Raw genomic sequence first — 27,937 nt, 5'->3', positions numbered from 1 at the left:
AAGGCTCACTTTCTGGGGCGGCTGTGAGGTGATGTCTGGATGGCTGTAACACCCTTTATTTACTGATGTGGCCGCAGCATTTTTCCATGGGAATTTATGTGAGGGATAGGAATTAGATAATATCTAAGGCCTTCCTAAAAATATATGCAAAAATAAATGTGTTAATCCTAATTTGGTGTGGGGCTATCACATTTGGATCAAGGGATGCATTTCAAAGACCTTGGATAATATAAAACACACAGAATTTCAAAGCATATGAAAGGTCATGGGATTTCTATCATCCATGAGGATGCCCACCCCCAAGAAGCAACACAAACACACTTTATAGTTCAGTGGGCTCTCCTGCTTTGACACTGGTGAATCCCAATTTGTTTTTGAGGAAAGTCATAGTTCTACTTTTCCACATAAAATGAGATGTTATTCATATTTTATGCTGTGTACTTTCAATTTTGCATAGTCCGAAGTCACATAAAATTTATCCACACTTCAAACTACTAGACTATTTGACAATCGGAATTTTAATTCACAGGTGCTATGGAAGAAAATTGGACTGATTCAGCTTAGAAAATACTTTGTGCATGTTTCCCAAACTTTATGAACTAGCAAAGTTCTCCGAGTATACATACCATGATCAACAATAGGAAATGAAAATATCGTAACTAATATACAGCAATCAGGATCAGCCCATTTTTCATTGAATTGACTTCCCTGGTGGCTCAGACGGTAAAGCATCTGTCTACAATGCGGGAGACCCGGGTTCGAGCCCTGGGTTGGGAAGATCCCCTGGAGAAGGAAATGGCAATCCACTCCAGTACTATTGCCTGGAAAATCCCATGGACAGAGGAGCCTGGTAGGCTACAGTCTATGGAGTCGCAAAGAGTCGGACACGACTTCAATTTTCACTTTACCAATATGGATGTAATAGAGCAACAACTGTTCTTGTTTCTCTAAATATTTTCTTCGTTCCAAAGACACCACATTCATTATACTCAAAACAGTGAGAGGATCTCTGGACACCAGTGGTAACAACTGCCAACAACTGGCTCTAGGGTCACTCGTCAAGTTCAAGTGTCAACCTATTTTCAAGTAGGACAAATAAGAGATTTCAACCAGCAAGACTGACTAGGGCAGTCTGTGTTTTCACTGACTTGTCAGAGCACGTGCCCCTGGCTTGTCCTCTGGCTGAGTGACAGGACCTGGGTCCACCTGAGGCCATGTGCCTGCATCTATAATTGAAGCAGATGACGACAGTAGCCATGCCGAGACCCCAGTTGGGAGGAATCTCCTGGGGGGAAAGCTTCAAAGTCTTTTGAAGGACAAAGGCTTTGGAACACCTCTCCTCCATCCTGACGAGTGGGGGAGCAGGAGGGGCCAGGAGGGGCCGGAGGGCAGACACTGGAGCTGCTGATGGCCACCTCACCCCTCCACCCACTCTAGGGGCGCAGATTCATTTCCCTCCAGGTTCCAATAAAAAGCAGAGTTGAGAAAGAGACAGGAAATGACAAGGAGCTTCATTTGTTGATAATGAGAAATAAAAGGTGAAAGAAGGGCTTTGTTTGCTAGGAATTTCATTAATTTCCTCCTGGGGGCTGATCTCTTTAAACCTCTCGGTCTTTCGGTCTTTCGTTACCCACAGGGATGTTTCTTCCTGCTGATGGAGAGGAAGGCGCTTATCAGCAGGCCTGGGCCGGGTAGACAGGATATTACAGTCCCTTATCTGCCAGCTGAGCAGCCAGCCCTCCCAGCCCAGCGACCATAGGAGGTTGGATGGCGTTACTCATTGTTGGGTATGAAACCCTATCTGATACTGATAGGAACTCACTGCAGAGAGGTGCTGCCCCACCTCTGTGGTGGTCTGACAATTAGACACCACCTCATGAAAGTGAAACTTTGAGTTGTTGGTTCATAAGGAAGAGAAGAGTGTAGTGGGAACAGATCATGAAATTCTACACTAGACACTCAGAAAAGACCAGGCCTTGGGAGGGGCACATACATCCTGATGGATGCTTTGCCCCTGATCTCTTGAGGTCCCAGGGGAGGGAGACATTCCCAGTAATAGGTATCATCACACACAGGACCACAACAAAATGCATTTACATGGTGGAAAGATGTCTTCTTCATTTCCCAGCACCAAACACCCACCTAACTATCAGCCATGAACTACAGGAGTCAGTGTGAGCACCCGGTTACCAGAACTTCTCATGTACTTTCACCCCTTCCCAAGATTTCCAGAGGCCTCCATGTACCCTCGAGGATTGATCTAAGCCCTTGCACACATTCAGAGATCAATAAGTAATTACTGAATGAATGAGTGAATGAATGGATGGATGTGATGGAGGCATAAACCAGAATGCATCTTCATTCATCAGTGACAAAAGGCTTACTCATTTCAAAGATGAGAATTTTGTATTATATACCACTGATACCTACTTTTCTAGTATTATGGCGTTATGAGGATTCAAATCAGTCATTAGGAAATTGATTGGCAGCAGACAACAGATCAGAGAGAGGCTTGGAGGGACAGTCTCTCCAGGCTGTAGTGAGAAATGAGAACAACATGTACTGTGTGCACAGCTTGCTGTGTGTGGGTGCTGCTTCTCAGCCCTTTAAATATGATTAACGCTTCTGACTTTTATAATGACCCCTCAAAGGAGGCTTGATTACGAAATCCATTTTGTGAGGTATGGAGAGGTTACTAGCCTGCCCAAGCGCTCAAGGCTGGTCTTGGCGCAAAGCCAGGATGCAAACCAGCTGTTCAATCCCAAGACAACACCCTTGATTCCTGCACCACATGAGGCCATGGTCTCCAGAAACCCCTGTCTCTGAGCATGAAATCATTACTGACAAAGCCTGCTGCTCTGGGCCCTTCGCTGCATGTACATCTGAGTCCCTGGCAAGAAGGAACCTCCTGCCCTGCGAGCTGCTGACAGTGAAAACCTGCTTGGGTCTGGAATAATTTATTAGGATCTGTCCCTAAGATCATCTCTGTGCGTTAAGTCTGCACCCTGGAGAAGCAGATCATCGGTCAACCATTTTGATTGCTGTTTCTCAAAAGAATCAGATGTTTTAGGAGGCATTTCAGGCCATATATTCCAAATTCTGAGTGTGCGCAGGACATTTAAATGCATTGATGGCTGCTCGTTCCATCTCTATGAACGTGAACATCATGCTCAGTCGCATGATCAGAACACGACTGTGACATTGACCTAGATTGAATAGAATGGTGGGCTGGTTTTTAAAAACTACCCATTGATCTGAAATGCATTAAGATTTTATTTTCTTCCTAAATATTTCCCCATCATCTTATGAACTAAAAATCTATCCTATAATGACAGCTCTGCCCAGGATCTGCAGACTGAGAAATAGTATGAACATCAGGTGTGTCTTCTTTGAGAAGACAGTTTTTGGAACCAGGAAGGTTCTCACCCCCGTCACAGGGAGGTGTAACTTCTAATCATCAGAGAAATGGGTATGGGAATGACTTGCTGAAATGAACCACAGTAGCGAAAAATAAAAGTATCACATCCTTATAAAGACAAATCACTGATCACAGTATATATACCTTTTAAAAATGGTCTTGTTGATTTCCTGCCCATTGAGCTCGTCGCAGAGCACTGACTATGTGTAACTGATTCACTTTGCTATACAGCAGAAACTAACACAAGAGTGTAAAGCAACTACCCTCCAATAAAAACTTTAATAAGTAAATAAATAAAAGTGATCTTGTTAAAGAGAACACTCACCTCCACGCCATTCAGAAGATGCCGGAACTCAGGGCAGATGAAGGCACTGCCTGCGTAGGCGGCGTCCACGTGCAGCCACAAGCCCTCCTTGTGACCTGAAGCCCAGAAATGACCTGTGAGTTCTTAGAGGGATGTCCCCGTGCTGGAGTCAAGCACCTGTCCCATCCCGGCACCTTTTCAACATCGTCTGTCAATAGCATTTGTCGGTCTGATGTCTGCATCCCTGACAGGCAGTGATGCTGAGGCAGCACCCCTTCATTGTTGCTGGCCCGACAGCGCCGGGCACAGGGACCAGTAAGCAGCACGCGCATGGAGGCAAGGGGAGCACCTGGACTTTCGGAGTTGACCCTCAGGCCCAGCAGAGCTCCATGAGACCAGCATATCCCACTCGCATCCCACTGTCCACATCAACTCCAGGTATGCACTCTGCTCTGCTCTCCCCGCCTCACTCACTGCAAACTTTCTTTCCAATTCTCTGGGCTCTGAAGCCCTTCCCACAAGCATCTCTTGAGGTTGGGACCAACCACAGTCCCCAGTGGTCTCTCTACCCCGCTCCATCTCCACAGGAAGTTCAGGCACCTATTTTATGCTTCCTGAATCTTCTCAGCTCCTTTCATGAGTGTGAATTTTATGTTCCAGCCATGCTAGAAGGGCCTCACAGTACAGGAACCTTCTAGCATTGAGCTGGGAGAGAGTCCTGTCTGAACGTGCTCCTCAATTCATGTGCATCTGGGTTCAAATCCCTCCCCCAGGTGCCCAGCTGCCGTGTGGCCTTCCTGCCATGCTGCACGCTCCTCTGCTCTCAGCAAATGGAGATAAAGCAGCACTCAGACCCTGAGGGATAAACCAGATGACACTCATACTGTACCCATCACAACACTAGGGCAGACTCAGTGAGGAACAACATGATCACTGTGACTTTCCCCAGCCTCAGCACTGGGTGCTTCCCATGGCTGTGAAATACGCAAGCAGGAGAGCTGGTGGCTCTAGATCAAGGGGTGGGCTCCTTCCTTTATGGGGGCAGATGCTGCCTCAGGAGACCTGGATCAGGGCACCCTTGCAGGGGCCGGTCAGGACCTGCCAATGCATCTGTGCAGGTGAATAGATTCACAATTCACTTTTGCCTGCGTGATGCTGGTTCATCACACACAATGCTATGAGGAGTGAGGAGCAGTTCTGAATTCTGCTGATAAAAGATGGAAGAGACATTTCAAAGCTGTGATTCAGTTTGAACTTCAGAATGGAAGGAACGAAAGCCCTCAGTTGGATTAAGATCAAATGTGTCCTGGGACAATGATAATTAACACAGAGGGTCACAGTGGGTGAGGCCTAAAGTGCCTGCCCCCAGGTGCCCTCAGAGACAGATGTGGCTGTGTGCCAGAAAGGGCACGAAGCCTTAGGAGAAATGGGATCAGGAAAGGACGCAATGGCCAGCACCGCTGCAGCAATGCTGTCCTCTGTCGCTGCTATAGCTCAGCTCTACTGAGGGAGGAAGGAGCTTCAGACACGCGTACAGGATGGACACAAACTCTCAGGGCGAGTTTGGGTTCTCCATGGGGCCACAGAGGCTGCTGTCAGAGAACTGTATTTTCTGCTAGACGCACCTGGGTAGAGTCTGACAGATGCCAGGGTCTGTGCCCAGCTCAGGCAGACAAGGCAGGAAGGAATATAGCCATGAGGGCAGGAGGAGGGGGATGGAGTTCTGGGGACCCCTCAGCCCTCACCCCCTGAGAAAGATGCTTGTCACACAGTAAAACCACAGCCCCTTTCCTTAGCTGGGCCTCACCTGGGAAGACGAGGAGAGGAGATCTGACCTTAGACCCCAAGGAGGGGGCTGGAATGATGCCAGCCCCCAAGGCTGTGTCACTGCAGAGAGTACAGGAGATCTTGGAGTGGGCAGTGAGTGGGGAAAGGCAGAGGGGCCTCAGGTGGGAAGGGGGTCCCCAGAAAGAAGGCTGCAGAGAGAACTAGCCTCACCCCAAGGAGCTCTGGCCTTTGCCCTTGGCTCTGGGGAGGGGAAGGCTGTGTCTGCTAGGACTCATCCCCCAGACAGTGCAACAGCAGGGTTTACAATGGGGGCTTTGGGTCACTTCATATCAGTTCTGAGTCCTGGAGGACTGGGAACTAGAAGTATTCACTGGATCTCCCAGAGGGGCCAGGAAATGTAGGCAGCCTCCCGGCCAGCGTGCGACAGCCCCAGGGACACACCCTGACTGACACTACAGGCTGAGTGAGCATCCCTGGCAGGGAGGGTCCCACCCTGTGCCTACCATCCTGCTGTGGGACTGGAGGACCGCACAGGCGAGGATGACCAGAAGCCCCCAGGCTGGACCACGCCCCACTCTGCCCCGGGCACCTCCTCTCTGCTCCCAGGTGTGGAGTGTCAAACCCGCAAACCCGAGGGAGGAAGCCCTGACCTGGGAACTGGTGTCAGGACCAAGGGCAGCTCTGGGGGACTGGCTTCCCTCCAACTGCGAACTTGGCCTAAAACTCCTGCAGACAAGCGAAAAATCATAAACGACAAGGGATTCTTGTGGCAACGGAACCATTCAGCACCTTGACTGCAGTGGCAGATACATAAACCTATACCAGTGATGATGAAATTGTCCCAGGCTTAATAAACACCCCCTACACACAAATAAGGACAAACGTAATTGGGGAAATCTGAATAAGATGACCTCCCAGATTGCACTATGTCAGTTTTCTGGTTGTGAAATGTATTGCAGTTTTGCAAAATGTTACCATCAGAACAAACTGGGAAAAGTACACAGAGGCTGTCTATTATTTCTGATAACTGCACATGGCTCTGTTGTTCATTTGCTAAGTCATGTCTGATTCTTTGTGATCCCATGGACTGCAGTACTCCAGGCTTCCCTGTCCATCACCAACTCCTGGCATTTGCTCAAACTCGTGTCTATCGAGTCAGTGATGCCATCCAACCATCTCATCTTCTGTCATCCCCTTCTCCTCTCACCTTCAATCTTTCCCAGCATCAGGGTCTTTTCCAACAAGTTGACTCTTTGCATGAGGTGGCCAAAGTACTGGAGTTTCAGCATCTTTCCCTCCAAAGAAATCCCAGGGCTGATCTCCTTCAGAATGGACTGGTTGGATCTCCTTGCAGTCCAAGGGACTCTCAAGAGTCTTCTCCAACACCACAGTTCAAAAGCATCAATTCTTCAGCACTCAGCCTTTTCTATGATCCAGCTCTCACATCCATAGATGACTACTGGTAAAACCACAGCTTTGGCTAGATGGACCTTTGTTGGCAAAGTGATGTCTCTGCTTTTTAATATGTTTGTCTAGGTTTGTCATAGCTTTGCCTCCAAGGAGCAAGCATCTTTTAATTTCATGGCTGCAGTCACCATCTACAGTGATTTTGGAGCCCAAGAAAATAAAATCTGTCACTGTTCCCACTTTATCCCTTTCTACATGTGATGAAGTGATTAGACCAGATGCATGTGGCTCTATCATTATTTCAATAAATATTTCAATTGAAAAAGGAAAAGACTAAACATAAACTCCTGCAGAAGGAACTTCCGGATACCCTTGCTGAGTGGATTCCCCATGGGGTTCTCCTCTCTCCATGAGGAAAGGGAGAGCCAAGGGCCACATCCTGAGTCTCATATGTGATTATCCAACAGCACAACTTGCCTTGCAGCCTCTTCAAGCACTGAGGGTATCTGTAGGAGTCAGGGGTCCTGGAGACCCCATGGCTGGAACACAGGAGTTGCACGCCCCAGGACCAGGCCCACCCAGCACCCAGGTGAGGCTGCCTGGACAGAGAGATTTCTGCTCCGCCCACAAAGGAGGAGGCTGCCTCTGTCCCTCTCGAGCCCCCGCTGCCTGCATGTTTCCTTGCAAGGCTTCCATGGCCCCACGGATAGAAGCGGCAGACCTCTGGAACTGTCTGCTGCGTCCTCACCAGCCATTCCATCCTGCCTGCCCTGTACCCCGTCCCACACCCCCGGGACCTCCGCCTCATCTTCCCACCTTCATACCTTCTGTCTGTCTGCCTTCAACTCTCTGCTTTCTGTTTCTTACCCTTTTCTCAATAAAATCTGCCAGGAATTTCCACTGATCACTCCAATGTGACCAACTGAAACAGTCTCACTGGCAAATTGTTTCAGAAGAAACTAAACAGAAAGTGTCTTTCCTGGGACTTCCCTAGTGATCCAGTGCCTAAGACTCTGCGCTCCCAATGCAGGGGACTATCCCTGGTCAGGGAACTAGATCACACATGCTGTAAATAGAGTTCACACAGGACTTCCCTGACCATCCAGTGGTTAAGAATCCACCTGCCAATGCAGGGAACATGGGTTCAACCCCTGGTCCAGGAAGATCCCATATGCTGTGGAACAAGTAAGCCTGTGGGTCACTGCTCTGAGGCCCAAGGCCCCGAGAGCCTGTGCTCTGCAACAGGAGAAGCCCCCGCCAGGAGAAGCAGGTGCACAGCAACTGGAGGGTAGGCCCTGCCGGCAGCAACTGGAGAAAGTCCGTGCACAGCAGTGAAGAACCAGTGCAGCCATAGAGAAATAATCAATTTTAAAAAAGAGTCTGTATGCTGAAACCAAAGATCCCACATGCCTCAATGAGGACTGAAGAGCCCATGTATATAACTAAGACTTGGAGCAGCCAAACACATACATAAATAATAAACATTGCTTTTCAAAAAGGCATCTTTCCTAAAGCAGTAGTTGGGAGAAGACCAGGTTCTGATGAGCCTCTTGGTCAAATACTGGCCAAGATAACTAATCTGAATTATTTTAATGGTTTTCTCTGATTGCACTATGGAACCAGGTTGACCTGGTCTTGTCCAAAGTTGAAGAATGCTAAATATTTGGTGACAAGCAAGAAAATGACACTCAGAGGAGGGCAAGCAGGTAAAAGGTGCTCATTCACTGTGAAGACACCACCCATGGTTCATAAGAGCCTTGCCAATAATAAATAGAATTGTCCAAATTGCCCTCGTGGATAAGCCTGGGCAGTGAGTGGAGGGTAGTGGTGCTCATTGGATCCCTCAGCCCCCCGGGAACAGCCTCTATGTTTGGCACCAAAAGCCCCTCAATGATCCAGCTCTTCCCACAGCCCCCAGCCCCGGGAGCATGGGAGCCCCAGGACAGGACAGCAGCCAGTGCTGAGGGGCAGGGTCCTGTGGGCTGTGTCCCGTGGGGCTCTTAGCCCTCTAATCTGATAGCTGTGGACTGCTGTCAGCTGGCCAGGGCCCGGATGTCCAGTTCCCAGCCTGACATCTGGATCCAGTGGCCCAGCACCTTGCCCAGGATCAGGGTTTGCAGCCCGTGAAGCCACACCTATGGACATAGCCAGCTTGTCCCTCCTCCCTGGCCTCAAACCCGGCCTTGCACCTCTGACTCCAGCCAGCCGGTAGAACAGCCATCTGCCATGGTCACGGCTAGGGAGCTAGAGCCCATGGACACAGGCCAGGAACGCCCGGGGCCACCTGGTGGGCCAGCCAACAGCCTCACATCTCCTGAATCCCAAGGGCTCCCCCTACCCTCCTGCCTCACGCCCTCTCTGTGTGGTAACTCAGTCATTCAGAATCCCATCAGTTCACAATGACAGGTTCTTCGGACTGCACTTTGCAGGTGGGGACAGAGCTCAGAACTGAAGCCACAAGGGCGGCTGGGCTGCAGCACAGCTGCTGTGACTGCGGCCGGCTCGACGCACGCCACCCAGCCATCATTCATGGTGGGGGGGAGACGGTCACTCCTGCATCCCCTGAGTGTGGTCCACAGGTGGACCCAGGTGAGGAGAGCTGAGAAAGCCCTGGAGCTCCACAAATGGGCAGTGAGCCAGGCCCAGCAGCCGGCTGGATGCCTGGCACAAGCCACAGCGTGGCCAGGAAACATCTAGACCCTCCAGGGGGCTCCTGCTACCTGCCTCCTCCCACCCTGGGCAGCGGCTCCGCCTGCAGCTAAGGAGCTGGTTCTCCTGCCCCGAGGACAGAGAGGATGCTCATAAGCCGGGCCCTTGCCTGAGGAGAGGCCTTCCAGCAACAAAAAGCCCTGCTGTGTTCTGGGAGCCTCAGGTCCAAGACACTTATTCCCCGCTCACCTCTGAATTCTCTGAATTCTGTCTAAGAAAACCTCAATGCTCCACTGAGGGAGGAGGGAAGTTAAGTGAACTGTTAGCCGCTCAGTTGCGTCCGATTCTTTGTGACCCCATGGACTGTAGCCCGCCAGGCTCCTCTGTCCACAGGATTCTCCAGGCAAGAATATTCAAGTGGGTTGCCATGCCTTCCTCCAGGGAGGCTCCCAGTAAACACACAAAGCTCACTTCTTGCGAGGAATCTAGTTGTTTTTTTTTTTTTTTTAATTGATTTGCTTAATTGCTTTATTTGCTCACCTATATTCAGGAATTCCAAGAAGGCAAAAAAAAAAAAAAAAAAAAAAATATGCTGGAAGACTTACTCCAAGGACAAGAAATTCTCCTGCCGTCCTACACACAACCCTCTGAGAATCTGCAAAGTTGGTTCTCTTCAGTGGGACAACACAGCCTTCGCGATCTGATATCACTGTGGTATTTTACTTATTAACACTGTGCTGGTACAGCTAAGGTTAACTGTTGTCCAGTTAGCCCAAATTCTGAGTTTTTGGAGTTCAAGCTTAAGATTTGTGCCACTGTAAACATGAGAAGTGTTTGGCAGATTATCCCACAATAAGTTCCTGATGTTAATATTATAATATGGTGTATTACTATATAATTATATTACATTTACATAATATATTATCAGTCAGTTGCTCAGTCATGTCCATCTCTCTGCAACTCCATCACCAACTCCGGAACTTGCTCAAACTCATGTCCATTGACTTGGTGATGCCATCCAACCATCACATCCTCTGTCATCCATTTCTCCTCCTGCCTTCAATCTTTCCCAGCATCAGGGTCTTTTCCAATGAGTCAGTTATATATTATCATAATATTATAATATATTATTATATAATGGTATAATATAATATTAAGTTAATATTATAAAGGAGAGCCCAAAGAGGCAGCTCACTAAAGTCTTTGGATATCAGGAAAATTTTTTCCAAATAAAATTTAATCAGATACTTACAAATGGGCCCCACTTCTAAGAGGTTGTCAAAGGAGCAGCAGGACGTGGTCCCCAGTGTAGCCACCACCTGGAGGGTAAGAAGCAAATGTCCTTTGTTCAGTCCTACATCACAGTCCCTGCTGTCACCTCCACACACACAGCCACACCCCCAGGCCCAGCCCTGGCAACCCACGAAACTCTTGAGACCAGGGTCTGCATCTTATTTGTTCATGTTGCTAGCAACTCACACTTTGCTGGCACAGATTGGGTGCTGAAACATTCACTGCATGCAAACACCCTCCAAACACCCTCCAGATCAAAAAGCATCTGATGTTTTCAAAACCAAAGAGCCTAATTGATCTATGGTGGCGGGTGCTGTCTAAATAATGAAATTTCTCTTTCAATGTGACAAGACTGAAATTTCATTCAGTCTGTGTAGCCTTTATGCAGCCTCCAGCAATTATCTGTGCCCCGAGAATAGAGATGGAAGAATCAGAAAAACAAAGCTAGTAAACTTGAGATCCAGGCTGGAGGCCTCCCTGGTTGCATTTCACCTATAACCACCTGTGTTTAATCTGAAAACTGAATGTGTCTCAGCGTTAAAGCGGTCTGACCAGGGAGGTGTGGGGCTCTGCCCTGGGATGGCTCCGCTGACATAGTCGCCTGAGCCGGAGAGAGCGATGCTTTGTTATTCAGGTCAGGGAAGGCCAACAGTGTGGGAGCCTATGGCCACTGAAGAGATAGCTTGTGATACCCACAGGGAGAGGGGATGCCGTGCCATGCAGGGCCACACAGGGAAGCACCAGTGTTGATCAGGAGGTAGAGGAAGGGATGGAGAGAGGGGAACGGGTGGGCAGGAACTCCAGGTTCCAGCAGAAAGGAACAGGCGAGGCAGCTTAATACTGACAAGCGTGAGTCATTTCAGATTACTGCAATGGGCTGTGGGCACAAGAGCTGCTCTGGTTGTCTGGTCCCTGGTTCTGGGGAATCAGGGCAGGAGAACAGTGGCCTGGAGCGTGAGAGCCCCGTAGGGGATGTTGGCGAGGTGTGTGGGCTCTATGAGTGCTGGTTTGCTTAGGAAAGGGTCACTTTCCTTTCAGGTCCCCAGGAGCTGGCTAGACCTCCAGGGTCAGCAAGCTTCTTGAGACATCCAGTTACCAGCAAGACAGAAAATGAAAAGGCAAGATGGATACACAGACGTTGAAGCCAAGCACGTAGGACAAAGAGGCCAGATTGGAGGCCCAGCTCTGCATCATGTGGACACCTGCTGGGTGTTAGTTTTCTCATTTACACCACAAACACACTGGACCAGGATATGCCCAGAGCCTAAGGTCTGTGAGTTTAGACCCTTTCCTAAGCAAACCAGCACTCTCAGAGCCCACACACCTTGCCACATCCCCTACGGGGCTCTCACACTCCAGGCTGCTAGTCTCCTGGCCTGATCCCCCAGAACCAGGAACCAGACAACCAGAGCAGCTCTTGTGCCCACAGCCCATTGCAGTAATCTGAAATGACTCATGCTTGTCAGTATTAAGCCTGCCTCGCCTGTTCCTTTCTGCTGGAACCTGGAGTTCCTGCCCACCCGTTCCCCTCTCTCCATCCCTTCCTCTACCTCCTGATCAACACTGGTGCTTCCCTGTGTGGCCCTGCATGGCACGGCATCCCCTCTCCCTGTGGGTATCACAAGCTATCTCTTCAGTGGCCATAGGCTCCCACACTGTTGGCCTTCCCTGACCTGAATAACAAAGCATCGCTCTCTCCAGCTTTGACCTTTCCCATGGCTTCTTAGTCCCTCTCCTCCCACCTCTGTGCCCACCCCTCACACCCCTCCCCACCCCAGTCCAAGCACCAGCCATTCTCCAAGCCTGCTCAATCCTGACCATATGAGTCACTGAGTGGGAATCTGAGTCAGTGAGCCATTTTCCTCTGGTGTTTGCAATTCCTTCCAAAAATATAACTGAATATTAAAACACTTTGTCTAAGGGTCCTGGTTTCGTAGGTAGAACGAGACCCATAAAATGCTTTGTCTATGTCATAAAGCTTGTGTAGCTTTAAAAAAAACCCACAGGATGATTCAACCATCTTAATATCACTTGCAAATTATTTTCTCAACTTAAGAGTCTCTTAGGAATGACACTTCTGACATCCAGGAATTCCTTTCATTTCATCTCATGTTCCTCAGTAAAATCCTAATGGAAATAAATGCCATACCATCTGTTTTTAAAATGCAACCTGAATATCCTCTTGTTAAAATTATTTTCTATTAATGTGTATATGGCAGTGAGTCTAGAATAATTTCACCAAATATTAGTACTGTTTGTCTCTTATGATGAGATTTGGTTAATATTACATCTTTTATTCTGTGATTCTTACGTTAGTATTGATATTTTCATTCTGCCGTGGAGCATTTTGTAAAATCAAGAAAACACTGCCCAGTCCTGGGAGTGGCCTCAGCTGAGAACATGTCTCAGCTTTGCAGACATTATATTCACTCATCAGGACCCTCCTGATTTGGGTGTCTTTGGGACCCCCTACTTTACTGTTAGCTTAAGTGAGACACTCAGCGTGGGGTCTGGGGATAAACAGGCAGGACCAGACCAAGAAGAGAGCGCAGGTATGCTTAGCTCTGGTTCTGCCAGTTAAAGAACCCCGCACACTGGCCATGCTGGAGGCCCTTCCAACCAAGCCCATCCCTGGGCAGCTCCCTGCACAGCATGTGGGCAGCATGGGACCCAGGGTCCCAGGAAGATGTGCCAGGCTGGTGACGGCAGGGCCCATGTATTCGTGTTTTGAGGGCTGTGAGTCAGCTTGTCCTCATTCTCAGAAGCCGCTTTAACCCCAGCACCTGCTCTGCTCCGGGCTGTGATTACTGGGCTCGGCTCAGAGATGCTAACCTGATTTCAGCTGCTCTGCAGAGACCTAATCACATTTGCAAAGGGGGAGGCGGGCTGGGCGCCCCACCTCTGAGAGCCTGGGGCTGTCCTGCTACCCTACTCTGCCCCCCTCCCTCGTCTGTCAATCTCACCACTGCCCGCTAGGCTCTGCCCTCTGCCTTGGGCCTGATCTTATCAGGTCAGGAAAGCAAACCACCAAGAGTAAGAAACCGGCGAGTGCCTGGAGGGCTTCCAGCTCAGATCTGCCCCATGTGCCCCCTACTTTCCACAGCAGGTCACACTTTGAAGGGGCTGTAGCCCCTTTGTGAACCATGAAGGAGGTGGGCAGGGCTCGTGGGCTTAGGAAAGGCTCACGTGCCTTTCAGGTCTCCAGCACTGGCTAGACTTCCAGGGTCAGCAAGCTCCCTGAGACATCCAGGCATCAGGGTCTGCATCTCAGGATTGGGCACAGAGTCACACATGTGAAGGATGATAACCACCAGGCATTCGTTTCAATGGGAACCAGCAAATGTGTCAAAGCTCAAGCAACACTCTTGCCTGGTCCAGGCAGCCTCTGCTTCCAGCTTCACGGACCCTTGGCTGCCCCTTTAAGACAACGGAGAAGAAAATGGCAACCCACTCCAGTACTCTTGCCTGGAAAATTCCACGGACTGAGAAGCCTGGTAGGCTACAGTCCATGGGGTTGCAAAGAGTCGGACACGACTGAGCGACTTCACTTTCACTTTAAGACAACGGCCAGCTGCATCTCCTCATGCCTCCAGTGATCCTCCCCATCTCTGTGCTGTTGCAATATTGTTTTCTTCCACAAGACAGGCTCGTGATGCATGTCCTCCAGGACAGGGGGCTTATATGTTAACTCTCAGCAAAGACTTCACTGACACCCCGCTGCTGAGCTCATCATCCCTCTGCCCCTTGTCCTTGTGCATGTGTGTCCGTTAGTTGCTTCAGCCGTGTCCAGCTCTTTGCGACCCCATGGACTGTAACCCTCCAGGCTCCTCTGTCCATGCAGTTCTCCAGGCATGAATACTGGAGTGGGTCGCCATTCCTTTCTCCATGGGATCTTCCTGAACCAGGGATCAAACCAGGGGTCTCCTGCCTTGCAGACAGATTCCTTGCCATCTGAGCCATCAGGGAAGCACTGTCCGCATGCATAGTCCTCACCAAATGGCACAAAGATCAGTGGACATGTGTATCTGTCACCAGGAGCATTGCAAGAGGAAAGCAACCATGCCTACGCACGGATCCCCGGGGCTGGCAAAGGGAGGGCTCTAAGGAAGTAGGCGTTTCATACAGGTTGAAATATGAGCTCTGATGAAACCCTCTGCTCCAAATCGCTGGACCTCTAATGCCGATTACACTGCACCCTGGTGCAGACTGTTACCTTCGTATCTCCACTCCAGCCAGTAGGATGCTTGAGGGCCCTTCTCAATCTCAGTCCCACAGGCCCAGTATGTTATGGGTGTTCATTTGTCAAACAAGTGAGTGACTTAGTGAATTAGCATGGAATTGTTACTTATTCCATCATGATAGGTTTTGAAGTGCAATGAGTGTGAGTATTTGGCCCTTGCTCTGAAGACTGTGAACTTGTCACCTTTTGCTTGAGAGCCCACCATAAGGATAGTGAAATGTAACTGATGGAGGTGTAGATAGCTCTTAAATGGTGCATATAAAATGCCCCAACAGAGGTCTTGGCCACCCTGAAGAGCACATAGATGATGCTTATTTCAAAGTCTTCATCAACACAAAGACATAGAGTAGCAGCCAAAATGAAACACTGTGCTGCCTCTGAATTTCCACCACCAGGTTATGAGGGTATAAACAAGAATGCTGCCTGCCACATCAGTAAGCAAACAAGGCTGTGGCCACCAAGCCATCGGCCACTGCAGCTGCCCCAGACTGTGCCCCCTGAGTGGATTCAGGACGGAGAAAAGCCAGATGCTGACCCTGGATGGTTAAGGTGTGTATCAAAGGAGTGGTTTCCATGAACGCAGACTCTTGCTTCTTCCCATATACAGAACAGTGCTAACTTCAAAATGAGATGTTTAAAGTAGAATTAGCATCAATTCTATACAATCTCTTTCAGAAAATAGAAGAGGAAGGAACTGCTTCTCAAGTCTTTTTATGAAGTCTGTATTACCCTAACATCAAAACAAGACTATAAAAAGGGAAAACTACAAACCAATATTACTTATTCATATAGAAGCAAAAGTCCATAAATGTTAGTAATTAGAATCTAGCAATAGGAATTACATTATGAACAAATGAGATTTACTCCAGGAATTCAAGGCTGGTTTAATATTTGAAATCCACTGTAATCCACCTTGTTAACAGACTTAATAAAACCACTCAACCACATCGATCAGCAATGAAAAATAATTTGACAAAATTCAACACTAATTCATGATAAAAATTCTCAGAACTTCAGGAATGGAGAAAACTTTCTCAATTTGATAATGAACATCTACAAAGCCTAAAGATAACATCACACTTAATGGTTAAAAACTACATTCATTTCACTTTAACGTTGGAAACCAGATAAGAATGCCTACCTTCATCACTGCCAAACAAATAGTACTTGAAATTCTATCCAGTGCAAAAAGGCATGAAAAATAAATAAAAGGCAAACAGGTCAGAAGGGAAGAATACAGTTGTACCTGTTTGCATATGACATGGTTATCTAGACAGAAAAATCCATAAAATTCATTTTTAAAAAACCCTCCTAGAACTAACAAGTGAGTTCAGCAGCATTACAGGATACAAGGTCAACATAAAAAATTAACTGTGTTTCTGTAAGCTGCAATAAACACATGGACACCTAGATTAAACATACAATGCTGTTTATAACTGTTCCAAAAAGAATTATGTAGGTATAAATCTAGCAAAGCAAGTATAGGCTTATATGATGAAAGAAATTAAAGAAGATTTAAATAAACAGAGAGACATATCATGTTTATGGCTTGACAACATAGTAAAGATTTTAATTAACATATAGGGCAAAGAGAAAGTCTCAAGGGAAATTTTCAAAATATTTTTAACTCAATGAAAATACAACTTACCAAAATGTGTGGAATGCAGTGAAAATAATGTTTAGGGGGAGCTCTATAGCATTAAATGAATACGTACACTAGAAAAGAAAGAAAATTTTCAACCCAGAATGTAAGCTTCCACCTTAGGAGACTAGAAAACAAAGAGAAAATTAAATCCAAAGGGCCTAAAAGAAAATAAATAATAAAAATTAGAGTAGACATCAATGAAATTAGAAACAGGAAATCAATAGTGAGAATCAACAAACCCAAATGCTGGTACTTTGAAAAGATCGATAAAATTGATAAACATCTAACTAGGTTAACTAAGAAAAAAGAGAGGACACAAGTTTCTAGTATTAGAAATGAAAGGCCCATCACTACTGATTCCCTGGGTGGTAAAAGGATAATATTTAAATAATATTATGAATAACTCTACGCCCACAAATTTGAAAATCTGAATGAAATGGATCAATTCTTTGAAAGACATAATTTTACAAAAACTCACATAAAGAAAAATCGATGCTCTCAACAGGTCTGTGCAAAACCACTGAAATCCAATGGTTGGGATTAAGAGGCGGGGCCTTTGGGGGATCGTGAGGACGAGGGCCTTGAGAATGGGATTAGTGCTTCTATAAAAGGGCCCCCACAGAGCTCCTGAGCCCTTCCTCCATATGCGGACACGCCGGAAGTCCTGAGCCCTTCCTCCATATGAGGACACGCCGGAAGTCAGCTGTCTGCACCCAGGAGAGGGCCCCCACAGAGCTCCTGAGTCCTTCCTCCATATGAGGACACGCCGGAAGTCAGCTGTCTGCACCCAGGAGAGGACCGCCACAGAGCTCCTGAGCCCTTCCTCCATATGCGGACACGCCGGAAGTCCTGAGCCCTTCCTCCATATGAGGACACGCCGGAAGTCAGCTGTCTGCACCCAGGAGAGGGCCCCCACAGAGCTCCTGAGCCCTTCCTCCATATGAGGACACGCCGGAAGTCAGCTGTCTGCACCCAGGAGAGGACCCCCACAGAGCTCCTGAGTCCTTCCTCCATATGAGGACACGCCAGAAGTCAGCTGTCTGCACCCAGGAGAGGACCCCCACAGAGCTCCTGAGCCGCTTCCTCCATATGAGGACACGCCGGAAGTCCTGAGCCCTTCCTCCATATGAGGACACACCGGAAGTCAGCTGTCTGCACCCAGGGGAGGACCCCCACAGAGCTCCTGAGCCCTTCCTCCATATGAGGACACGCCGGAAGTCAGCTGTCTGCACCCAGGAGAGGACCCTGAGTAGCACCCACACTGGCACCCTGATCTCAGACTTCCCGCCTCCACAGCTGGGGGAAATAAAGTTTTGTTGTTCATCAGGCACCTGGTCTGTGGTAGCTTATTGTAGCAACCTGAACAGACTAAGATGGCCTGTATCTATCAAAAAATAAAATCAATAAATTAATAGCCCCCCAAAACAGGCAGCAACCAGCCCAGGTGGGTTCACTCGTAAAATCTACCCAACGTTTAAGAAAGGAATTAAACTAGATACAGAAAACAAATTCGTGGTTACCAGCAGGGAGAGGGAAGTGGGGGGAGAAATGGTAAGGGCAGGGGATTAAGAGGTGCAAACTACTATGGATAAACCAGACAAGCAAGTATTGGGACACACAAGGAAATATAGCATTATATGATAATAAGTGTCAATGGTGCATAACCTGTAAAAATGCTGAACCGCTATGCTGTATACCTGAAACTAGCAAAATATTGTAAACCAGCTATATTTCAGTTTAAAAAAGAGACAAATAAAACTAATTCTCTATTATCTCTTCCAGAAAACGGAGGAAAACAGAATGTTTCCTAACTCATTCTGTGAGGCCAGTCTCACCCAAGTTCCAAAATCAGACAAAACATTAAAAGAAAGAACCATAGACAAATATCTCTTATGGATAGATGTGAAAATTCTCAACAAAACACAAGCAAATTGTATTTAATAATATATACAAAATAACAACCAAGTGGGACTATAGGTATGCAAGACTGACTCAGCACTGAAAATCAATTAATATAATCTATCATGTCAAAAGGCTAAAGAAGAAAAAAATCACATGATCATATCAATAGATAAACAAAAACTATTTGACAAAATCCAGCAAAATTTTAAAAATCCTAGCCAATAGGATAGAGCAGATGTTTTGATAGATGTTCTACCTCAACTTGATAAAGAACATCTATTAAAAACCTGACATCAGAGTTAATAGTGAGAAACTAGAGGTTTTCCTGATAAGAACAGAAACGAGGCAAGGATATTTGCTTTCACCATGCCGACAAAAAAGGGTCTAAAGATACGCAGATTGAGAGGGGAAGATGACACAATTATCTATATAGAAATACACCTCCCAAATCAAAATCAAACCGAAAATCTCCTGAAACTAGTAAGCAATTACAACAATACAGAGAACAAAGGATAATATACAAAAGTCAGTTTCTTTCTCATACTCCAGCAATGAAAAATTTGAGTTTGAAATTAAGAACACAATACTATGTACACTAACACCAAACTAGAGAGGCAAAGCGAGAGAGGGAGGGAGAAATACTTAGATAAAAATCTAACAAAATATGTATAAGATCTATATGGTGGTGGTTTACTTGGGAAGTCGTGCCCAACTCTTGCAAACCCATGGACTGTAGCCTGCCAGGCTCCTCTGTCCGTGGGATTCTCCAGGCAAGAATACTGGAGTGGGTTGCCATTTCCTTCTCCAGGAGATCTTCCTGATCCAAGAATTGAACCTGGGTCTCCTGCATTGATTCTTTACCAACTGAGCTACAAGGGAAGCTCAAAATATATATGAGGAAAACTATAAAACTCTGATGAAAGAGTTTATCAAAATAAATGGAAAAATATTCTATGTACATGGGTAGGAAGACTCAACATTGTCAAGATGTCAGTACTTCCTAATTTGATCTATAAATTCAATGCAATCTCATTCAAATTCTAGCCAATTATGTTATGGCTATTGACAAACCACATCCAAAATTTATAGAGAGAAGCAAAAGAATGCAGAATACACAACACAGTATTGAAGGAGAAAAAAAAGTCAGAGGATTGACACTACCCAACTTCAAGCCTTAGCAAAAGCTACAGTAATCAGGACAGTGTTGTATTGGGGCAGGATACACAGACAGATCAATGGATCAAAACAGAGAACCCAAAAATAGACATACACAAATATGGTCACCTGATCTGTGACGAAGGAGCAAAGGCAGTTTAATGGGAAAAGAAGAGTCTTTTCAACAAATAGTGCTGGAACAGACATTCACATGCAAGAAATGGATTTGGATACAGACTCACACCATCTACAAAAAACAGTTCAAAATGAACCATAGATATAAAGGTAAAACGCAAAACTATAAAACTCCTAGAAGCTAACACAGGAGAAAATCTGAAACATATTGGGTTTGCGGATGAGTTTTTAGGTGTTACTGACATAGTCCATGAAAAAAATTGATGAGATGAACTTAAAAACTTCTTTGTGGTAGATACTTTCTAAGAATGAAACAACATGTCTCCAACTTGGAGAAAACATTGGCAAAGCATACCTCTTGATAAAGGGACTGGTTTCCAACAATAGTCCAAAATATAGAAAGAAATCTTCAGACTCAACAACCTGACATTTGTTGATGTTTCTACAATTATTTATGCTCCTTATTCCCTTGGAAAATCCTTGAATCAAGATCAAATTATGTATAAAATCATGCCTTCTGTCCCTCCCCCAGACTACATGTTAGTTATTCAACAAATGGTGGTAAATTTGAATTGATCAAAACAATTTTTGGATAAAAAAGCTCATCTCAAAGAGTAACTCTTAAAAAGTAATGGAAGTTATAAACATGTGGCACCTAGAGTCTGTTGAATCTAGCTTGCTCTACAACTCGGAAGTACCCAGATTTGGATGGGTGCCTAGGAGCATGGAATCCTGGGTGCACAGCAGAATCTGGAAGCTGCTGGGAAGCGACTCCAATATCTACCATTGTCCCCAGAGAGGCTGGAGCAGGGCCTGGGCATCGGCATTCTACTTAGCTCCCCAGGTGACTCCAAAGTGTAGCCAGATGACCCCACGGGGCCAGTGCCACAATCCCACCCGACATCCCAGTGCAGCCGTGAGACGAAGTCGTGGCACACCAGGCAGGGTGGCTCCCAGGCTCCGGTTGTAACAGCAACTGCTTCCTCCCCACTGGAAAAGGCCCAGCCATGTACAGCGAAACTAGCTGATGTTTGGTTAGTCAGATGTTTTAATGATATCCTATTTAATTGTATTTTAAATTAATCACTGCTGGCTTGCAACACCTCTCTCACAAGCGATGCATCTTAGTATCTTCTGAGGACAGGCCTCTAGGTGGAAAGCGCACTTTATTTTTAACTCAGCTAACTCCGATGTCCGTCACTCATCTACCATGTCAAGGGTGTGCCCTATGGTGTCATTTTTAACAGGAAGCAGAAGCAAGACTTTTTGGTTTAGCAGTATCCCCTGGGCTGGGTACTCTGTGTTTCTGAGATTCACGCAAGCGGAAGGGAAAATCATTGGCGTTTTGCTCCAGCCGCACTGAAGGAGAGGAGCGCTGACCTGAGTATGCCTGGCCCGTGACCAACGTGGCAGCCAGGAAATGATCGTGTCACCACAGGCCCGACCCACTGCCCCAGCAGGGCCCAGACACTCTTGTGGGGCCCGGGGAACTTACGAAGAAAGGAATCAGGCCGGCTGCCTTGTCTCTCTCCAGGGCCTCCTGCAGCGCGGAAGCTCGCATGGCAAACTTGCCATCGGAAGGGATGGCTTTTAATCTCACTCCGCCAATTAAGCCGGCTTTTTCCACGGAGGAGTGTGCCTGCAAGAGAGGGCCAGGTTAGACTCTGCAGCAGCTTCTGCATGCCTCCTGAGCATCAGGAGGCAGAGCCTCAATCCCCCCCAACTCCCTGCACCTTCAGGCCAGGAGCTGTTTCAGGTCCTGAGGGCTCTACTTCCAAGTTTCATGATTCCAACTCAGATGGCAGAGTGCTGGGCTGTGCTCGCAGGCGAGCGTGGGATCGTGCTCAGTTGTGTTCGACTCTTTGCGACCCCATGGACTGTACCCCGCCAGTCTCCTCTGTCCATGGGATTTCCCAGGCGAGAGTACTGGAGTGGGTTGCCATTTCCTCTTCCAGAGGATCTTGCCAACCCAGGAATTGAAGCCCCATCTCCTGTGTCTCCTGCATTGCAGGCAGATTCTTTACCTGCTGAGCCATCAGGGCAGTCTTATACGGAGCTGTATTGAGGGCTTTTCAGCCCACTGGTTTGAATTCAACAGAAGCAGTGGATGCTCATTTGGAAGCACAGCTGGGAAAATGACACCTGGTAACATCACCTGATGATGATATTACTTTATAAGTGTTCTTAGTAAGCTCCTAGTCCCACTCTTATCATCTGAGGCTCTAAAATTGCACGCAAAATATATGACGATGCTCAAAAGTAGCTCTCCTTGTGGTTTGTGCGTCCTCTTTGCCCTCAGATGAGGAGCAAGGTGATAGAGTTATGTATTTACAACCAGCACCTTGACCCCATGCTCCTGGGGGCTAATGCTCACCTGAAATGTAGATTCCACTCAGGAGGAGCTGATGGGAGGTGACTCTCCCAGAGGGCACATCCTTGCTCATTCCTTCCCTGTGTATGTGGCTTCCCTAACTCCTACAATCTTCCCCAAAGAGCATCCCTCAATAAATGGTGAACCCCTAAAGCCCCGCATCAGACCCTGCTCCTTGGAAACCTGAACCCAAAGCCACAGAATTGAGCCCTAGAGCCCATGGCTGTCCACTCGATGTAATGAACCCACCTGACTCCTGTCATCTAGGATAGTACTAGCCACACAGCATCCTTGTGAGAATCTAGAGACCACCATGGATCACTTCTCTTGGGTGAAATTCCCTCATGAAAACCCTGCTGGGAAAGGCTACCACCTAACATTCATAGCAACTTATCTCAACATAGATACATAGAGACCTACACATGCATTTTTAAAAGTTTTCTCATGTCTGTCTGGGAAACAAGGGAGAAATAAATAGAAGTGAATAATTTTCTTCCTCTGTGGGCAGCTCTAGTGCCAGGAGTTAGAGTACACACAGAGACAATCCTCCCAACAATGCATCAAAGTATGCATATTATATTTGATTTCAGGCTACATATGTTTATTCCCTAGAACAAAGTTGTCACAGTTGAAGTGCCTGGCTTAACAAATTCATTAAAAATATTACATCAGTGATACAGAGAACAAACTTTCGGACATCAAGGGGGGAAAGGGGGGTAGGATAAAGTGGAAGATTGGGATTGAAGTATACGCATGACTACATATAAAATAGATGACTGATGAGAACATACTGCACAGCGCAGGGGAAGAGAAGGTACAGTCTATTTATAGGGTGTGCACTAAGTCACCCTTAAACACGCTCCAAAGTACAGTCTGAGCAGGCAAAAACTGTTTGATCCCACTTGCATGAGGTACCTAGAAGTCAATTTCATAGAGTCAGCAAGTATGTAGATGCCAGGGGCTCCCCCTCCTCCAGGGGTATGGAGGGAAGGTATAATGGGGACTTAGTGTTTAATGGGTCAGAGTTGCAGTTTAGGAAGGCGAAAAATCTGGGAGACGGACGACAGCGAGAGTTGCATGACAGTGTGAATGTCCTTAGTGCCACTGAACTGTATAGCGTGTGTTAGTCGCTCGTTGAGTCCAACTCTTTGTGACCTTATGGGCTGTAGCCCACCAGGCTCCGCTGTCCATGGAATTCTCCAGGCAAGAGCACTGGAATGGGTAGCCATTCCCTCCTCCAGGGATCTTCCTGACCCAGGAACAGAACCTGGATGTCCCACATCGCATGCAGATTCTTTACCATCTGAGCCACTAGGGAAGCCTGAACTGCACAGTTAAATATGGTTAAAATAGCACGTTTTATGTTATGTGACTTTTGCCACAATAAAAAGATTTTAAAAGTACTATGTGGGCAAAGCTAAATCAGCTATTCCTTGTGGAACCAAAACCTCTGGTGGTACCATTTTTTGGGTGCCCTCTTGACTCCCGGTTCACTCGTGGAGCTGCTGCTCAAGGCTCTTTCCTTCTGTTCTCTCTCACACAATTGCGCTTTGCTTTGGCTTTTAACCTTTTTCAAGAAGGCTGATCATGGGAACTGATCATGGCCTAGATATCCCCACTTGCAGAGATCTCTAAACCTTACAGAACACTGCGTCATCCCTCATCTTGGGTCAACAGCTAGCTGGCAGAGCGGCAGCACCAGGTGGCAGGCCCTTTTGACCCTGTCTGGTGGTTTAAAAAAGGCTTTGAGAACTGACGTGATTGGCCTGAGATCACAGAATTTAAAATAGCAGGGCTGGGACGTGAGCCCAGGTCTTTGAGCCCTTAGCCCCACATGGGGCTCCACTACGCCGTGCTGAAGGCAGCCAGATGGCCTCAACATGAGCTGGGACAGGTGGGGTTGGGGTGATTTCACGGCACGATTATTCTCTTTCCAACCTAATCTGCTAAGTTCCCACTGGCAGCCTATATCTTTTCTTTAGCAGAGGTCCCTGGCTTAGTGACACCTGGGGGACTGTTCTTGGATTGGAAAGGATACTGCAAGCCCTATAGTTTTTTCTTTTTTAATTTTTGGACACACCCTGAGGCATATGGAACCTTAGTTCCCCGACCAGGGACAGAACCCACAGCCCCTGCAATGGGAGACAGAGTCTTAACCACTGGACCACCAGGAAGTCATCAGTGTGGTTTTGACTTGACACCACACAAACCATTCCACCCCAGGAGGCTCAAGGGGGCTCTGGGCACCGCACTCACCTGGTCAGATGCGTAGGCCACCAACTTCTCCATGATGGCAGCCTGCGTCAGCTCTGGGGAGGCAGCCTGCAGGTGTCGGGTCACTTTGGTCCGAGCGGCCAGCAGGGCCACAAGGGTAGCTTCACTGGCAGTTCCCTAAGTCAAAGAAAAGGTCAACAGGACCTTCCAACTGCAGCCAGGGAATCATCTCTAAATGTGAGAGATGTGATGTGGCATCTTCCTATTTTCTTAGAAGACACATCTGAAATTGTCAAGTCCATTCTCCCATGCATGGGGAAAAGGCTGTACATCCGTGACTGACACTGCAGCTCTTATTATCAATTCAGCATTGCTTTGCCTGCTTCATAAAATACCCACCAGCACTTACTGGCACTTACTAGGCATCACTGGTACCAGACTTGGCAGACACATTCCCATGGACACTTTCTAGTCTGGACAGGAGGTGCTGGTCCATTTCCCCCAGAGGAGGAAATGGGACCCAGGGCACAGCTCCCGGCACAGCTGCACACACACCGCAACTTGGACAGACATATTTGTCTGTTTTCACAAAGGGGCTGCCCCTTCTTTAAGACCCAGAAATTGCCCTGGAGGGTGTTCCCCAGTCACTAATGTTACAGACTGAATCCCTCTCCCCCAGATTTCATATGTTGGAGCCCTAACTCCGAATTTCTCAGGACGTGACCACATATGGAGACAAAATCTTTGAAGGGGTAACAGAGTCAAAATGAGCCTTTTAGAGGGTCCCATGGTCCAGCCTGGCTGGTGTCCTCATAGGATGAGGAGCTGAACACATGTGCCTGCGTGCACGCATGCGCATGTGTGCACATGCACATACACACACACACACGCAGAGGTGAGGCCACATGAGCACACAGGGAGGAGATGGTTGCGTGCAAGCTACGGGCAGAGGCCTCGGGGATGTCAGCCGCGCCACCACCGTGATCTCAGATGTCTTGGCTCTGGATGATGAGACAACCCTGTCTGCTGCCTGGGTCATCTGGTCTCTGCCTCTTCCTTGTGGCAGCCTTATCAAGCTAACACAATGACTGCCAACAACTTATTTTGGCAAAGGAATCAAGGATGCAAAATTCACTCCTATGAGGGTGGGCGGCGGTGAAAGAGAATATAAATTCAGCACCCAGTCCGTCAGCCCATCTATGTTGCAAACTAAGCTCATTTTTAATTGTATCATCTTCGGTTGGCAAACCTATGTTCAGAGAGTTTAGGTAACTTGCCCCAAATCAACAGTAAATGAGCAGTATGGTTAGAAGCAAACCCACATCTGTCTGCAGGGACTACTCCACTTGTGATCACGGAATCTTGTGTAAACCCTGAAAGAGACCATGAGCTGAATAGTATTACCGTTAGGAAGAAAAAGTGTAAAAGGTAAAAATTTTGTTGACTGTGAGAAAGAAATTCATAAAATAAAAACACTCATAGTTCTGTAGAACTGTGTAGCTCTAATGCATAAATTCTTACATACACATCTGTAATCTTAATTCCAAGAAAACACACTGGTCATAGCAAACACCCTCTTCCCACAACACAAGAGATTACCCTACACATGGACATCACCAGATGGTCAGTACCAAAATCTGATTATATACTTTCCAGCCAAAGAAGGAGAAGCTCTATACAGTCAGCAAAAACAAGATCGAGAGCTGACTGCGGCTCAGATCATGAACTCCTTATTGCCAAATTCAGACTTAAATTGAAGAAAGTAGGGAAATCCACTGCCTCCTTCATACACACTGACTTGGGAAGCTCATTGAAAGGCGCGGGCCCAGGGGTGCACGTCCTTGTCTTCCCCTGACACTCCTGTGAGAGCGCAGCTCGCCCTCAACATCACCCTCTGTCGGAGGCCTTGGAACTCCCACTACCCCCCAGCGTCCATGCTTCTCTGAACCATATTCTAAGGAAAGGCTTGAATCACCACAGAAGTTCACAGTGGGTTTTCCTTTAGGCGTTGTCCATGCCTTGAAAGAAAACTCCCCTTCTTCAGGCAACGAAAAGCGATTTTTCAAAAATATGCCTGATGAAAAAACTGTCAGCCAAGCATCCATAAGTACAATGGCTCAAGGAGGCATGGCTTCATTGTAGGAAATCTGTTTCTTTTACTTTAACCTTTGCTTCCCATTGCTTTTTTCACTAAAAGGATACTGTTTATACACAAGGACCTGCCCCAGGGAACCCTGCCCTCCTGCTTGAATATTAAACCAAAGTACCTTTGTTCAGGACCCTGTCCACCTGTGGATGGGAGTGCTCAGTCGCTCACTTGTGTCCAACTGTTTGTGACCCCATGGACTGTAGCCCACCAGGCTCCTCTGTCCATGGAATTTTTCAGGCAAGAATACTGGAGTGGGTTGCCATTTCCTTCTCCAGGGGAATCTTCCCGACCCAGGGATCAAAGCACTGACTCCTGCATCTCCTGTATTGGCAGGCAGATTCTTTTACCACTGAACCACCTGGGAAGGAAGGAAGAAAGTAACACATCCTCTGCCCGAGGCATGCCATTCTAGGAGGTAAGTGCAAGATTGTTTTGTTTTGTTTTACTTTGCTTCCTCAACTCCTCTCCCTTTCTGTTCTATAAAAGAACTTGGCATCCAGACCCCCAACAAGAAGGCTGAGACATTATTCTTCCATCTTCTTGGCCAGCCAGCTTTCCCAATAAAGATACATTCCTTGCCTCAACAGCAGGTCTCTCAGTTAATTGGCCTGTAGTGCAGCGAGCAGAGTAGGCTTGGACTGGGTAACAGCTTGGTGACAGGGGCAGCAGGACAAGTGGGTCTCTGGCCTCCGCTGGAAGCAGGTTTCGGCTAAGGAAGGGACGGGGCGCCTGCTCTTGCACAGAGAGCAGTAAGGATACCTCTGTTTTCTTGCTGCAGACAAAGGTTGCCATGGTGAGGCTGCGGCAAGGCAGAAAGAACCGCGGTGAACATTGCCACTGGCTGCTGATGCTGGAGCAGGAACATCCTTTCATTTTCTTGGTTTTCAAGTGTCACCCCACACACAGCACGAAACTGGCTTTTCTTCCACAAGAGCTTTCAGAGCCAATTAAGAGACTATTTCCATGGCCCTGTTTGTCCAGCTCAAAGGACGGGTTGCCATTTGACGCAGACACCTATCACAGGGCCGACGCCTGGCAGCTGTGATTATGGCTCTGAGGGGCCAGCATCCCCCACATCCGAGGGCCCCCCGGCTGTCACCAGGCTCAGGCACTCTGAGCCCTTGCAAATTAGAGACAATCAGCCTTGTCAGAGGGAAGGGTGTGCTTCCTGCCTCACACACAGACACGATCGACTGCTTTCCTTGACCAAACTGGGTGGACAGGGCTCCAAGAGGGGTTGTATTGAGTCTTGGGCCGAGGGGTGTCA

At 47.5% G+C, this 27,937-nt stretch overlaps 1 protein-coding gene across 7 annotated transcripts in view; it reads right to left on the bottom strand.

Annotated features, from left to right (window-relative positions):
- DDC (dopa decarboxylase) overlaps positions 1-27,937 on the bottom strand; it is a 105,784-nt gene that overhangs the window by 41,144 nt on the left and 36,703 nt on the right. For 6 of the 7 annotated variants that reach the window (XM_024990404.2, NM_173907.3, XM_024990406.2 and 3 more), the window contains 4 exons: positions 24,564-24,698; positions 21,432-21,575; positions 10,819-10,885; positions 3,744-3,838 (listed from right to left, as the gene is read on the bottom strand). In XM_024990404.2, the coding sequence (XP_024846172.1) occupies positions 3,744-3,838; positions 10,819-10,885; positions 21,432-21,575; positions 24,564-24,698 (441 nt within the window). Of the gene's footprint in view, positions 1-3,743; positions 3,839-10,818; positions 10,886-17,222; positions 18,058-21,431; positions 21,576-24,563; positions 24,699-27,937 lie in introns of those variants that run through there. The other variant, XM_059885376.1, reaches the window with a different exon arrangement.

This window comes from Bos taurus, chromosome 4 (assembly GCF_002263795.3).
Source record: "Bos taurus isolate L1 Dominette 01449 registration number 42190680 breed Hereford chromosome 4, ARS-UCD2.0, whole genome shotgun sequence".
NCBI classification, from domain to species: Eukaryota; Metazoa; Chordata; class Mammalia; order Artiodactyla; family Bovidae; genus Bos; species Bos taurus.
Note: the sequence above shows the minus strand (reverse complement) of the source record. Positions and strands in the feature narration are given on the sequence as shown.